At 42.1% G+C, this 14056-nt stretch overlaps 1 protein-coding gene across 2 annotated transcripts; it reads left to right on the plus strand.

Moving 5' to 3' along the window:
• Positions 1–2476: 2476 nt before the first annotated feature.
• On the plus strand, positions 2477–14016 carry msh6 (mutS homolog 6 (E. coli)). 2 transcript variants are annotated; one of them, XM_061789666.1, is made up of 10 exons: positions 2479–2845; positions 4286–4491; positions 7070–7242; positions 7356–9924; positions 10836–11122; positions 12591–12708; positions 12774–12863; positions 12943–13097; positions 13514–13713; positions 13785–14016. In XM_061789666.1, the coding sequence occupies exons 1-10, from the start codon at positions 2613–2615 to the stop codon at positions 13864–13866; spliced, it is 4113 nt and encodes a 1370-aa protein (XP_061645650.1). In that variant the 5' UTR covers positions 2479–2612; the 3' UTR covers positions 13867–14016. The 2 variants fall into 2 exon arrangements, with proteins under 2 accessions (XP_061645651.1, XP_061645650.1); XM_061789667.1 differs by lacking the exons at positions 12774–12863; positions 13514–13713; positions 13785–14016 and having other exon boundaries at positions 2477–2845; positions 12913–13052.
• The last annotated feature ends 40 nt before the right edge of the window (positions 14017–14056 follow it).

Genomic DNA, 14056 nt, shown 5'->3' on the forward strand with positions numbered 1-14056 from the left:
TGCACATTAATGAGAGGTTTTGTATATAAATCCTTCTTGGATCAACTTGATGGCATATTTAAAATCAGCCATAGCTTTCCCATGTCCTCCTCACCCACTTCATTTAAATCATTTGGCACGGTGGTGTTTCTTCAAAACTAATGTATGTGTGCTCTGAGTATAAATACTTAATGCCGCTTGTGTGGATTGGTCCCCAGTCTCTTTTATCTGAGACTGTACTGAAGAGGGCAAAGAGACATTGCACATGAATTAACAGTGAAAACTAACAAGTTAATCTTGGTTGATGTATCTATTTATTTGCAGGCTTGCTCCAGAAATTTTTCTTGACCAAATTAATACCACTGGACCACAGGATTACTCATGCATACATTGAGTGCATGTTGATTTTTTAGAAGAATGTTGCAATTATTAAAGTCTGTGCTCCAGGGCTCAGCTAATCCCACATCGCATTCCATTGAGGTTAAAGACTATTATTATTTTCTGGGTATAATTCTTCTGGAATTTATGGTGTTGTATGACAAAACGAAACATAAACACAAGAAAAACTCATGTGTCCCCCATAAACAACTCAGCAACCCCTTTATTTTGTGTTGGCAGTAAACCACAGTCCCTAATGGGTGTGAGCTATACTTATGTTGTTGGTTGTTTTGTATATGTATTCACAGCTGTATTATCTGTGTTCTTCAGTCTGCATAGCCGCATAAAATTAATTAGGAGTCTTTGTTTTGTGTGACATACGGTAGTCAATTAATGTTGACACCTACCACCTACAATGAGATAGTAAGACTGTGTCTTCTCAAAGACAAATGTTACCAAAACGTGGCTCCATGACACAATTTCTGTGTAGGGTTTCATAATCCTTTCTTAATTAGATGCTTTCTTGTCACCCCCACACCATATGCCAAACATTCTGAATACTTGGGTATTTAGGTTTTATTTTTTCAAAATTATGTCACTTTTTGCAAGAAAACAAGAACAATATCATATTACCTTCTCGATGTCTGGAGCAAGCAAGGAAGTGGTGCTAGTGCAGCTAACTGCCCCGTGGGAATATCAGATGGAGGCAGCTCAGGAACGGAGGAAGGCCAAGTCTATACTGACCCGGTGCCTGAGTGTCGGAGGGCCCTCTGCAAGCCCATTGAAGTGGGTTGCAGGGGCTTCACAGACCAGTCTCTACATCGGGTCGTGGGACTCCTACGGATCTATGGACTGTACAGGCGAAGAGCCATGAAGAACATCATGGAAGCTATGCAAAGGACAATCCATGAAACACGAGGTCTCGTTGGAACGCATGTTCTATTTTCAAACTGCATCTTTCTTTTACTGCTGTATTAGTACTCTGCTGCCCTCTTCTGGAAGTGGAACATTAGCACCGTGAAGAGCCAAATATAGTACAGGTACTGTACTTTAGGTCTTTAATTTTTTATTTTACTTCACTGTGTTATATTTTCTAATTAATAATAATCCCTCAAGGAGAAATTCAATGTACAGTCTGCTGTTTATTTGTTTTGCACCAAACCAATTAGTTCACATACATGCAGACATGCAAGGACAGATGTCAGTGTGAAGGGGTGCACAAACCGTGCTGGAGCCTATACCTCTTCAGCATTGGGTGAAAAGGCACATTGACAGTAGTCAGGAAGCAAATCGCATCTCTCCATCTTGCTCCAATGATTTAGGCCACAGTGGGACTCAAACCGGGACACTCCGGCTACTGTTAGACATTTCTCTATTGTATTTACTTTTGTGGAGGAACCTTCCAGTTTCATTAACAAATTCAACTATATAGTAAATGTAGGGCTTTAAGAAACAAACCTTCTCATTTTTATGTGCAAATTAATATAATGTTTTACATAATACATAATTCATATCGGGGTTTTTATATGTCTATATTTTTGATGTAACATTTCTTTAACCGGCGGCACGGCTCAGATAATGGATGGATGGGTTTCTTTAACCGTGAACGTGATGGACGCCATGTTTGCAAGTCCCATTTGTGACCACTGTGTCACAAATGGCGCTCGTCCTTCTTCCGTGTTTTAGCCGACGTCATTGTCGTGATGAGGAGTCCCACCAAGTTTCTCGGGAGGACACGCCCTGCTCCATTATTACTGGCTCCAGGACACGCGCCCTACATTATGATTATCTGATTTTTTTTCCCCGAAGAGCACGCCCTACCGCTCCCAGACGGGACAAGATGCGACCGCGTTAACATGTTTAAGCCGCCTTAAGCCCCAACCCTAGCCCTAAACCTAACAAAACAAACTTCTTTGTTTTTATTTCGTAACAATGTAATACATGTTCGGGATGGTGACGTCGTTACATCTGCGTAGCCTGCCTTTCCCGCGACGCAGGGGCCAATCATGTTGCAGTGGGGCGTGTCTTGCCGACAAATTACGTGAAAGCCTAATTACGTGCACAGTGATGTTGGGACCACGTGACCTTCTGGCTCTCCAGCGCTCGTTTGTCATTGGATAGCGCACGTCGTAGCCACGCCTTTCTTCCGACCCACTGTGTTTTACCGCGAACATAGACTGGCTCGTGCTGCGTGTTTATGGCGTCAGGACCCGAAGTTAGCAAACGCTAGGGATTGTCACTGACAACGTTCTGTCATGGCGAAGCAAAGCTCACTTTTCAATTTCTTCTCCAAGTCTCCACCGCCGATGTCTAAGCCGAAGCCTCGAGCCTACCCGTCCTCCGTCGACAAGTCCACCTCGTCTCCAAAAGAAGAAGCTAAACTACACTCGAGCAAGGCCACCAAAGTCAAACCAAAAAGTGTCGTTAAGAATTCAAAAGGAGGATTCAACAAACTGTTCAGTGACAAGGCGTCAACAGCCAAACATGTGTGAGTTAATCGTGGGGTTTGGTATTGGATCCGTCTAATTCCCGGAGAGTTTTTCCTTTCAGTGTTCGAAAACGTGTGTGCGCGTGTGCGTGCGTGCGTGCGCGCGCGTGTGTTCCTTTAGTAAATTAAACAAACTGTACATTATTGCAGTTATGCATTCACCTTTACACGCAGACGCTACTATAATTACTCATGCCTGTTGCAAATTATGTAAAACATAGTTCCTGGCCATTTAGGTAAGTGGTGTTTTACACCAAGTACCACCTCAAAAAGTACCAGCTTCACGACCAACATTAAAACACTGTAACGTAGTAGGCCTAAGTGTTCTCAACTCATCAAAAACGAGGCAGTGATTTTAGTCTGTAAATCTATATTTAATCTTGTAAGCCACAGTTATCAGAATCATCTTTATTTGCCAAGTATGTCCAAAACACACAAGGAATTTGTCTCTGGTAGTTGGAGCCGCTCTAGTACAACAGACAGTCAATTTACAGAACACTTTGGAGACAAAGACATTGACAAAAAACAATTGTGCAAAAAGATGCAGAGTCCTCTAGCACTTAGAGCAGTTCGAATGACTAATATTGCAATAGACCGGTGCAATGACCATTGTGCAAGGGGCGCTGAGACTTCAAGGAGTGTATGCGGTTTAAAGTGACGAGTAGTGCGATAATCTGGGACAATGTTGGTTGTGCAAATGTTACAGATACTCCTCAAACAGTGTCCAAATGGAGCAGATGCTACTCTGGCATGAGTGGCCAGTATATGCAAATACTGCAGTTATTATGCAGTTTGAACATTATCACTGCGTTTAAGTATAGAAAAATTTAAAAAAGTACTTTGATTCAACATAGATAAATGTTTAAAAACTAACACTTTATCAAATGAAATACAAAATACATAGTACTCTACTTGAAAGACAAAGACAGCTGAGCTAAGTTAATGATTATTTGCTAAAAACAACAAAGTTTATCAGTTTGAACATTAAATATCTTGTCTTTGTAGTGTATTCAATTAAATATAGGTGGAACATGATTTGCAAATCATTGTATTCTGTTTTTATTTGTTTAACACAATGTCCCAACTTCATTGGAATTGGGGTTGTACATTAATAGTGAAACATGTACTGTATTGGATAAAACAGACAGTATGCATCATTCTAATATTTTTGATTGTATTTCATGTTTAAAATGTGAAAAAAGTGCCAACTGATAAAATCAGAATAAAAGTAGCAACAACCACACTGTTAACATGTGACATTGTCTGAGGGATGCCGAATGACAGATTGACAATGTCTTGTGAGGTATGTTTTATAAGACTACCCCAAGGTAATTATTGACTTATTTTTGAGAAACATAGCACCTAAATGTTTACAATGATTAATGGAGACTCAGAAATGCCTTGCTTGGGATCATTGTTGGATGTCATTTTTACTTTCAGGAGTTCCACAAGTGCATTCAGTGCGGGTTCTCTTGTGTGGACAAAGCTGGAGGGGCACCCATGGTGGCCATGCATGGTGGTACCTCAACCTTTGACCGGACAGCAGATGCGAGGCCGTGGTCGGGCCCAGCGCATACATGTTCATTTCTTTGATGAACCGCCCACACGGGGATGGGTCAGCGCCAAGTACATCAGAGAGTACAAAGGTTGGCCATTCCTAGCATTGCTGTTGAAGTTGCACCAAAGTCATTTATTTGTTTGGTTTCTACTGTAAATACATTAAATATGTTTGAAGGTGAGTGTTGAAAATGTGCTAAGACCGAGGACACTTTAGTGCTGAATTGTGGAGATTTCTTGGGCGGGGCTTAAACAGGGTTGCGCTCACGTCACCAAGCATTAGTCGGCCATCCGTCACGATATAACTAACAAGCGTCGTCGATGGTTAATCACTGGAATTGCTAGTTACAGCACTGCATTGTGCAGTTAGCCACAGAGGTGGGGGGGAACGCGCTGCATTTACACAAGTAGCATTTTGGACAAATTGTACTTGCCAGAGTAGTTTTAATGCATCATAATTTTTACTTTTACTTGAATATTTATGTTAAGAAGAAACGGTACTTTGATTCCATTACAGTGATCTACATGCCACTTGCTACTTTTTTTTTTTATCAATTATTGCATGCATGATCTATTTTTAGACTTCGACTTCCACATTGGGCGCCTTTGCGCCAATCCGTGATCACAGTTCACCAATCAAACGCCACAAGACATCCACATGGCTGCACACAAAGACTTCACAGGCCAATCAGTGACTCATATTGGGGGAAACTATCCGCTGCACGACTTGTTTACTTTACAGATTCATAAATACAACAGCTTTGTCATGCAGCGTAGTCTTAAATTGTGACTGCCCAAAATTGGATATTTCAGCCCACACTTAGGAAGACACCTTGCAGTAAGTTTTAATGTTTTTGTTGTTGTTTTGGCTGTGCAACATTAGCCCTATTTTATTTATAAGTAACTGTAAAACATGCATCTTTGGGGTACATTCTATAATCTCTCCCTCGCTCAAACAGGAGCGCACACGCGCTATCAATAAGTTTGGTCAAGAAACGGCTTCATTCAGTCATTTCAGTGAATAAAGCAAAAAAAAAAATCTGTAAGACATGGATGTGTTTCAGGGAACTTAAAAAATGAAGCAGTGGCAGCCTGGCAGGTGTGTGTGGACTCCCATTTGAGTTTGAATGTGATTGGTTACTCCTGAACACATTGGTTACTCCTGAACACAGCCACATGCCAGTTATAAGAGGGAGTGCACCCTTGTGCAACCAGATTTATTTGATTGCGATTATTATTATTTTATTTAAACTTTATTTAACCAGGTAAAAAAAATGTTGAGGCAGGACATCTCTTAAAATGGTGACCTGAACAAGATTATTTCAGTTTATTTACACCTCTGCTCTCAGAAAGATTAAAAAAAAAATAATTCAGTTGTGTAAATTCTATCACATTAATGGTGTAAAAAGTTTTAACATTATTTTTCCTTAAATTCTTTTACATCACAAAAACCTGGCATTTGAACACAGGTTTGTAGACTTTTTATATCCACTGCAGCCTTCTTCCTGTTTCTGTAATCTCCTACTGTGAAGCCTTTTGTGCTGTTTAACGAGTGGAAACAAAATAATATAAGGCCATTTCTTGGAGCTGAATTTGCCTTAATTTATTTTACAAAGATTTTTTTTGTTATAATGATTTTATTTTATTCGGTTTTAGACGAAGTAATTTTTTTTTCAGCAATATCTTAATTTGGACATTCATATTTTATGTAGTTATATTCAATTTGACGTTCGTGCTGATTTACTCACCATTTAGTCTGTTCTTTGTAGTTTTTTCACTGAGTAGTTTCTTACTCTTACTGGAGTAATTATTTGGAGGACTACTTTTTACTTGACTCATATTATTCTAAAGTAGCAGTACTCCTACTTGAGTACACTATTTAGCTACTCTACCCACCTCTGTTTAGCCATCAAGCTATGCCGAAAAATGCATCTTCCCTGAAGTGTGTGTGCATTGTTTGGGCTAGTGTCTCTATTGTGGTGACCCGCCCACGGTTCATACAGCTACGGCGAGTTGGACTGCTCCACTGCAAAGTGTCCTGCTACTCGCAGCTAGGCTAGTACTTATTATCCGCTAGTGGGTTCATGGACTGGCGTTGCCACCGTCCAGTACTCCACCGTCTTTCTCCATATGCTGTGTGTAAATCCATGCAACGCAGACACTTAAGGGAAAATTAACTATTATGTTTGCTAGCCTGGGAGCTCGCTCGACCGCGGCGGAATCGTCCAAAACGTCAGCCCCTAACTCTGAGTTGTTGTATGTGGGTCTCCCTACACAACAGAGACACGGGAATGTTAACTGTTTATTAACCATAACCACAGCGGCACATATTATTCAGCCAGTAGCTGACTGCAGACGCTTGACCACATAGCGTACGAGTGAACCTATTTGATTGCCAGGTGAAGGGCTGTCTCAGCGCCTTTAGCGGACATGCCCACACAGTCCTGCAGCTTTCAGAGCCTTATTTTACATTTTTTTTTTTTTTTTTTTTTTTTTTTTTTTTTAATTCAAATTTGGGAGACTTTATAAAAACACTTCCGTCGTGTGTCAATTATACAAGTCATTTTTTGCCTCTTTTGTGCATCTTTAACATTTTATGAATCTTGGTAATTTAACTAAACTAGATGACTCTTGTTAATTTGGGATGTCTTCTCATCTGTGTTGCAGGTTCTGACAGTAGTGATGCTAAAACTGGAGGGTTGTTTTTCAGTGGGAAGCCTAAAATCCGCCATGCAATGGAGCTTGCAGACAAAGTATTGTTTGATAGCCCACAAAAACGATTAAAGATGCCTCTTTGCACAGATCCCTCGGATGAGGAAGAGGAGGAAGAAGAAATGGAGGTGACACAATTTAATTAAATTTGTTTTATAATTGGCTGTAAATGGGTATCTGTGACAATCATCCCATGCTTCTGTTTAATAATGTTTTTTTTGTTTTTTATTATTGTTATCAGCTTGATAAATCTACAGTGACTGATGATGAGATCAGTGATGAGGATCAAGACAAAAATGAGGAGTTAAAGTCATCTGAGGTCAGTCCACGTCCAACACGGTCCAAGGGAAATAAAGCCAAGCGCCGCCGCATAGTCGTGGCCTCAGATAGCGAGGGATCCGATGATGAATTCAAACCAGAGCAAGCCACAAGCAGCAGTGAGGACGAAGAAGAAGGAGTCACAGTGAGCAGTGAGGCCAAAGAAGCAGAGAGCCCACAAGAGTCTGAAGCGGAAAGCCCGATTAAGCCTGTAAAGCGTAAACGTCCCACGGAGAAGCCTGCGATTGCAAAGCCAAAGATAGCCAGGACCCCTTCCAGTGCACCGAAACGAGTTCCAGCATCTGTAGCTGTTGACACAAAGTCTCGTTTATCTGTCTTTTCAGCCCATGACAGCTTTGAAAGCCAAGCCAATGGGTCAGCCACAGTTGGCGGAGCCACAATTTGGGACCACGAGAAGCTGGAGTGGTTGCAGGATCATAGGAGGAAAGACAGTCAAAGGCGTAAAGTCACGGATGAGGGATATGATCCTACCACTCTGTATGTGCCAGAAGACTTCAACAACAGAAACACTCCTGGTATGCGTCAGTGGTGGTTTATCAAATCCAGGATGTTGGACACCGTTATTTTCTACAAAGTTGGAAAGTTCTACGAACTCTACCACATGGATGCTGTGATCGGAGTCAATGAGCTTGGACTGACTTTTATGAAAGGGACCTGGGCACATTCTGGCTTTCCAGAGATTGGTTTTGCACGCTTCTCAAATGTACTAGTCCAGAAGGGCTACAAGGTGGCACGTGTGGAGCAGACTGAAACCCCAGAGATGATGGAAGCCCGATGTAAGACTCTGGTCAAGCCCACTAAGTTTGACCGTGTTGTGAAAAGAGAGGTGTGCAGGATCATTACGCGGGGCACCCAAACCTACAGCGTGTTGGATGGTACTCCTGCTGAGAGTCAGAGCAAGTTTCTGTTAAGTTTAAAGGAAAAACCTGAAGATGAAGGAAAGGGTGGTTGTTGCCGTTTCTATGGAGTCTGCTTTGTAGATACTTCTGTGGGCTTCTTCCATGTTGGTCAGTTTCCAGACGACCGGCATTGTTCACGTCTACGCACCCTGATCGCACACTTTGCCCCTGCTGAAGTACTTTTCGAAAAGGGGAACCCATCCGTTGAAACACGCAAAATACTAAAGGCTTCTCTCGCTGCAGTGCTACAAGAGGGACTGAATTCAAGCACTCAGTTCTGGGATGCTCAGAAGACTCTGAAAACGCTTTCAGAGGAAGACTACTTTAGAACAAGTGCAGGCAAGGACCATGGGACGGGGGGTAGTTTTCTCCCTGGTATTCTTAAAAAAATGACCTCTGGGAGTGATTTGCTTGGTCTTACCCCCAAGGAGGGCTACGAACTGGCACTCTCGTCATTGGGTGGATGTATCTTCTACTTAAAGAAGTGTCTTGTAGACCAGGAGCTACTCTCCATGGCGAACTTCGAAGAATACATCCCTGTCGATGTGGAAATGGAGAAATCTGCCAGACGAAAAAGTGTCTTTGCTAAGACACGCCAATGCATGGTCTTGGATGGAGTGACTCTGGCAAACCTTGAGATATTTCAGAATGGCTCTGGCGGTACAGAGGGAACGCTGCTCGAGCACCTAGACACTTGCTCCAGCCCCTTTGGAAAGCGGCTACTCAAGCAGTGGCTCTGTGCTCCTCTCTGTAACCCAAGATCCATCAGGGACAGACTGGATGCACTGGAAGACCTGATGGCTGCTCAAGCACAAGTGTCTGAAGTTTCAGACCTGCTTAAGAAGCTTCCAGATTTAGAGCGCCTCCTGAGTAAAATTCACAGCATTGGCACACCACTGAAGGGGCCAGACCACCCAGACAGCAGGGCAGTTCTCTATGAGGAGGTCACCTACAGTAAGAGAAAAATAGCAGACTTTCTTTCAGCATTTGAAGGTTTCCAAACGATGCAGGAGATTGTCAATGTCTTTGCAGCAGTTACTGGTAACTTTCAGTCCACATTACTCTGCAAAGTGGTCAGTCTTAAGAGTGACAATGGTGGTCTTTTTCCTGACCTGTCTGCTGAACTCAAGCGCTGGGAGACCGCCTTCGACCACCAAAAAGCTCGTGCCACTGGTGTCATTAGCCCAAAGAAGGGCTTTGACTCAGAATATGACCAGGCTCTGGTAGGCATCAAGAGTTGCGAGCGAAAGCTACAGGATTATCTTGACCGACAGAAAAAGAGAATAGGCTGTAAGAACATGGCGTACTGGGGCACTGGGCGAAATCGCTTTCAGATGGAGGTGCCCGACAGCATCTCTGAGAGGAATATTCCAGAAGAATATGAGGTGAAGTCGACAAAAAAAGGCTGGAAGCGTTACGTGACGAAGGAGTCTGAGCAGCTGTTCTACGAGTTACAAGGATTTGAGGAGAAGAGAGACGCTGCTCTGAAAGACTGCATGAGGAGGCTCTTCTACAACTTTGACAAGAACTACAGCAACTGGAAGACTGCAGTGGAGTGCATGGCTGTGCTCGGTATCAGCATTTTAAAAATTTCTTTAATTTAATTACCACAGCATCATTCAGACACCTTGTGATTCTACTGTATATTCAGTCATACCTCAGTTCACAAATTACCATGTTTATGACCAAATTGGATTTTCGACCAAATGTTGCTTTGGTTCACGAATAGTCACAGCATCCACCTGGAACGCTTAGTTGGGCTTTCTCACGCAGTGTAAACACCGTTTGCCCGATGCATGAAGTAATTCACATACAGATATGTATCTTTGTTTTTTTAATGATAGCTGAACATGAGAATGGTGTTCATGTTTCTGATCTCGCTATGTAGTTTGGTTTGGCTAAATCTACCATCTGTACTATTTGGACCATTTCACAAATCGATACTATTGGTCAGTCGCCACGTTGGGTCTGTTATTGACCAGTATAAAGTGTTGAAAATGCTTGCTCTTTTTGACGCTGCAGTGTTAATGGCTCAACAAACTTGCTGGGTTTTTTTTGTTTTGGTTTCCTAAAAGGTGGTTTTGGAGATGCAAGGTTTCCAGCTGATGCCACCGAAAGAGCCAATAAAAGCAGCTGATGTGAATTAAGTAGCAACTGTTTTAATGAAGCAAATGCCTCCAATTATTTAAAAGGTAGAAGAGTTGTTAGAGTGGATACATGAAAAGGGTGATACTGTTAGTGAGGCTAGGAATATGAGAAAGTGCTATGTGCTGCTTTGTAATAGTCTGTTTTAATTGTATCCTTTTTAATTAAACCCTCAAAACAAGGTAAGCAACTTGGTTCAGGGTCATGTACAGAAGAATTCTGTTAATTTAATTGGAAACTAACCTATTTGAATGAATGAAGTTTGTGCACCAAGGTTTGACTGTACAATTATGAACTGGGCTTTACTTTTTACTAACATAGTAGTAATTTGTTTTCAGATGTTCTATTGGCCTTAACACGATACAGCCAAGGGGGAGATGGTCCAATGACCAGGCCACAGGTGGTTCTCCCGGATGGCGATAAGCAAGTAGCACCCTTCCTCGAGCTCAATGGTTCTCGTCACCCTTGTGTTACCAAGACATTCTTTGGCGACGACTTCATTCCTAATGACATCTACATCGGCTGCCCCCGTGGCAGCAAGGAAGATGACATGCAAAAACGTCATGCCTCCTGTGTCCTCGTCACAGGGCCCAATATGGGTGGAAAGTCGACTCTCATGAGACAGGTGGGTCACTCATGGCTGCATGCAAGACATTTGGCACTATGTTGTCTGATATTGACATGCTGCATAAGCATGGTGCACTGTTATTTTGCCATCCATATTGATAGATTTCAATTTGCACTTATCGGTAAAATGTGACTCTAGAATATGAGACTATTATTTAGCTGAATTCCCTTTTCATTCTAAAATCTTCATACTTATGGTTTGTATTATAGTTCATCAATGTCATTATACATCATTGTCAGTATTATACTGCCCATTTTACACTAATTTTACAAACATTGAACCTGAACAGTGACTGCAGCAAGATGCCTTTTTGTATCTAGACATTATTATTCTCCATAAACAAACACATTTTTGACAGCCTAAACGCGCACCAAAACAAATGACACTTTGCACCCACATCTGGCCTGGTGAAAAATGTATTTTAGTTGTCATACAAGATTCTGGGGAAAAACATAACTTGCACCCCCTACTGAGCACTGTCTGTGGTACGCTCGACCTAGAACTACAAAAATTGAGAGGCATGTGTAACAAGATGTACAAAAAAAGTCAGCAAAAGCCATGTCCTGTAACACGGGTGTCAAACTCAAGCCCAGGGGACCAGATCCGGCCCGCCTCATCTCTTTATGTGGCCCACAAGCAAATCATGTGCGTCGACTTTGTTTGCGACACTTACTGGTAAACTTGGCACACACATCAAAAGTTCTTTATATTATTCCTGTATGTAAGTACAGGCACACATTAACCCTCAAGTGTTGCTCAAGCATCTGACCTTTTGCCCTGGATGAAAAAAGTGCCCTTTTTAACTGCAGCCCGATATTTTATTTCAGTCAGTTTATTTTTCTTTTAAACATACCTTATCTGCCATCAAGTGTTTTGAGTGTTGTGATTAGATTTATTTGAGTCCTTGTGAGAATTGTACATGTTGCTGGCGCTGGGCGCAATCCTCATGCCTCCAAAACCGTCACTAGTATAGATTTGTGAAAATATATGAAATTTACCAATTTTTGACATAGATTTCGGCCCGACGGCAACGATATGCTCCTTCCATGCCACCAGAACCCCTCCTCCTCCTCTCATGAATTTGTGAAAACCTATGTTATTCCTGTATGTAAAAGGATATTTTTCTTATTCCAAAATACCTTGGTTTTGGGGGGCCCTGGAATGTATTCATGGCGTTTCAATGGATCCCCAATGTCCCAGTACTCCCAACGTGGCCAGGGGTGCGAGGGCCAGCTCATAGCTGCTCACAGCGCTTGTTAAACTATTTATTACCGTATACCAAGATGCAACATCCTAATAATTTTTTCAGGTTAAATTTTTTTAAATCCCTAAATGTTGCTCTTTTTTTTTGTTTTTACTTTGAGTTTTACTATATTATACGTACAAGTGTTTATGTGTGAATATCAATTTAAGTTCTCTCACGGGATGATTAAAGTAGTATCTATCTTTCTGTGCCTTGCTGCAGTGTGGACTTGTGATTGTGCTCGCTCAGTTGGGTTGCTTCGTTCCTGCTGAGAGTCTGCGTTTCACACCAGTCGATCGAGTCTTCACTCGGCTGGGAGCTTCCGATCGTATCATGGCTGGTAAAGAAAAAAGAAAAAGAAAAAAACATTTTCTGCACTTCTTTTAATCATCATCTCTGCTATAGGAGAGAGCACCTTCTTTGTTGAGTTGAGCGAGACTGCATGTATTCTGCACCATGCCACCAAACACTCACTTGTGCTTCTGGATGAATTAGGTACACATTCACTTGTCATGGTGTGTTAAACTTGCTTGTGTTTGTGTAGGCTAACCATTCAGTCATGAAATGTGGGCAGGAAGGGGCACGGCCACATACGACGGCACAGCCATCGCCTGCGCTGTTGTGAAGGAGCTCGCTGAAAAGATCTGCTGTCGTACCCTCTTCTCTACACACTACCACTCCCTGGTGGAGGACTTCGCCAACAATCCTGCGGTGTGCCTCGGCCACATGGTGCGGATGTCATTTGCAACATTCAGTTGTAATATACAGATGGTCTTCAGTTTATGACGGGCCACATAACCTGAATTTGTACCAACTCATACTATTCCCTGGTGATGTCAGTGTGACCTTTTCAACCCTACCCAAAAAAACTAGACAACTGAGAGGGTGAAAAACTTTTTAAAGCTATAGCTCATCAATTCAGTACTAAATTATTCTGTTTTCAGCACTTCAAACGCTTTGAATGTATTTAGGAAGATAAAAAAACTTGAATGACTTTCCCGAGGCTTTAAATACTATACCTACAAGTAGAGTGGAGGCTTTTGTTTGATGGTTGCTGTCCAAGTGGAGCATATGGAAATAGTGTACATTTCAATCACATATGCTTCAGGGCAATTCATACATGTTCTGCAATCCGTCACATTTAGGCGTGCATGGTGGAGAACGAGTGTGAGGACCCAAGCCAAGAGACCATTACATTCCTCTACAAGTTCATCTCTGGAGCATGTCCCAAGAGCTATGGCTTCAATGCTGCTCGACTTGCCAGCCTACCAGAAGAGGTCATTCAGTCAGGGCACAGAAAGGCCAGAGAGTTTGAGAAGAGCACCATCAGCCTTAGACTCTTCAAGTATGTTATTTGTGTGCTGATTTCTTGTTTTCGTTCCCCAGCTCACTATGACCTCTTCTCTCCTCTTCTAGGAAGCTCTGCCAGTTTGCAGAAGACCCCACACAGGACAAGTCCCACTTTGCTGCACTTGTTCAGATGATCCAAAGCATATAATTTGGAAACCTGTTTTTGTTTTTTTCTTCCCCCCCAGCATGTTCTATCACACCGCAATACGGTGTAATAACCCTACACTCACGGTACACTACACTCCCTGCGATCATATTTACATATGTAGTCAGTTCATATTAAACAACTTTTCCAGCACTGTGGCTTAGTTTGATACATAGTACTCAAACTTGTCAAC

Source organism: Phyllopteryx taeniolatus, chromosome 11, assembly GCF_024500385.1.
Source record: "Phyllopteryx taeniolatus isolate TA_2022b chromosome 11, UOR_Ptae_1.2, whole genome shotgun sequence".
NCBI classification, from domain to species: Eukaryota; Metazoa; Chordata; class Actinopteri; order Syngnathiformes; family Syngnathidae; genus Phyllopteryx; species Phyllopteryx taeniolatus.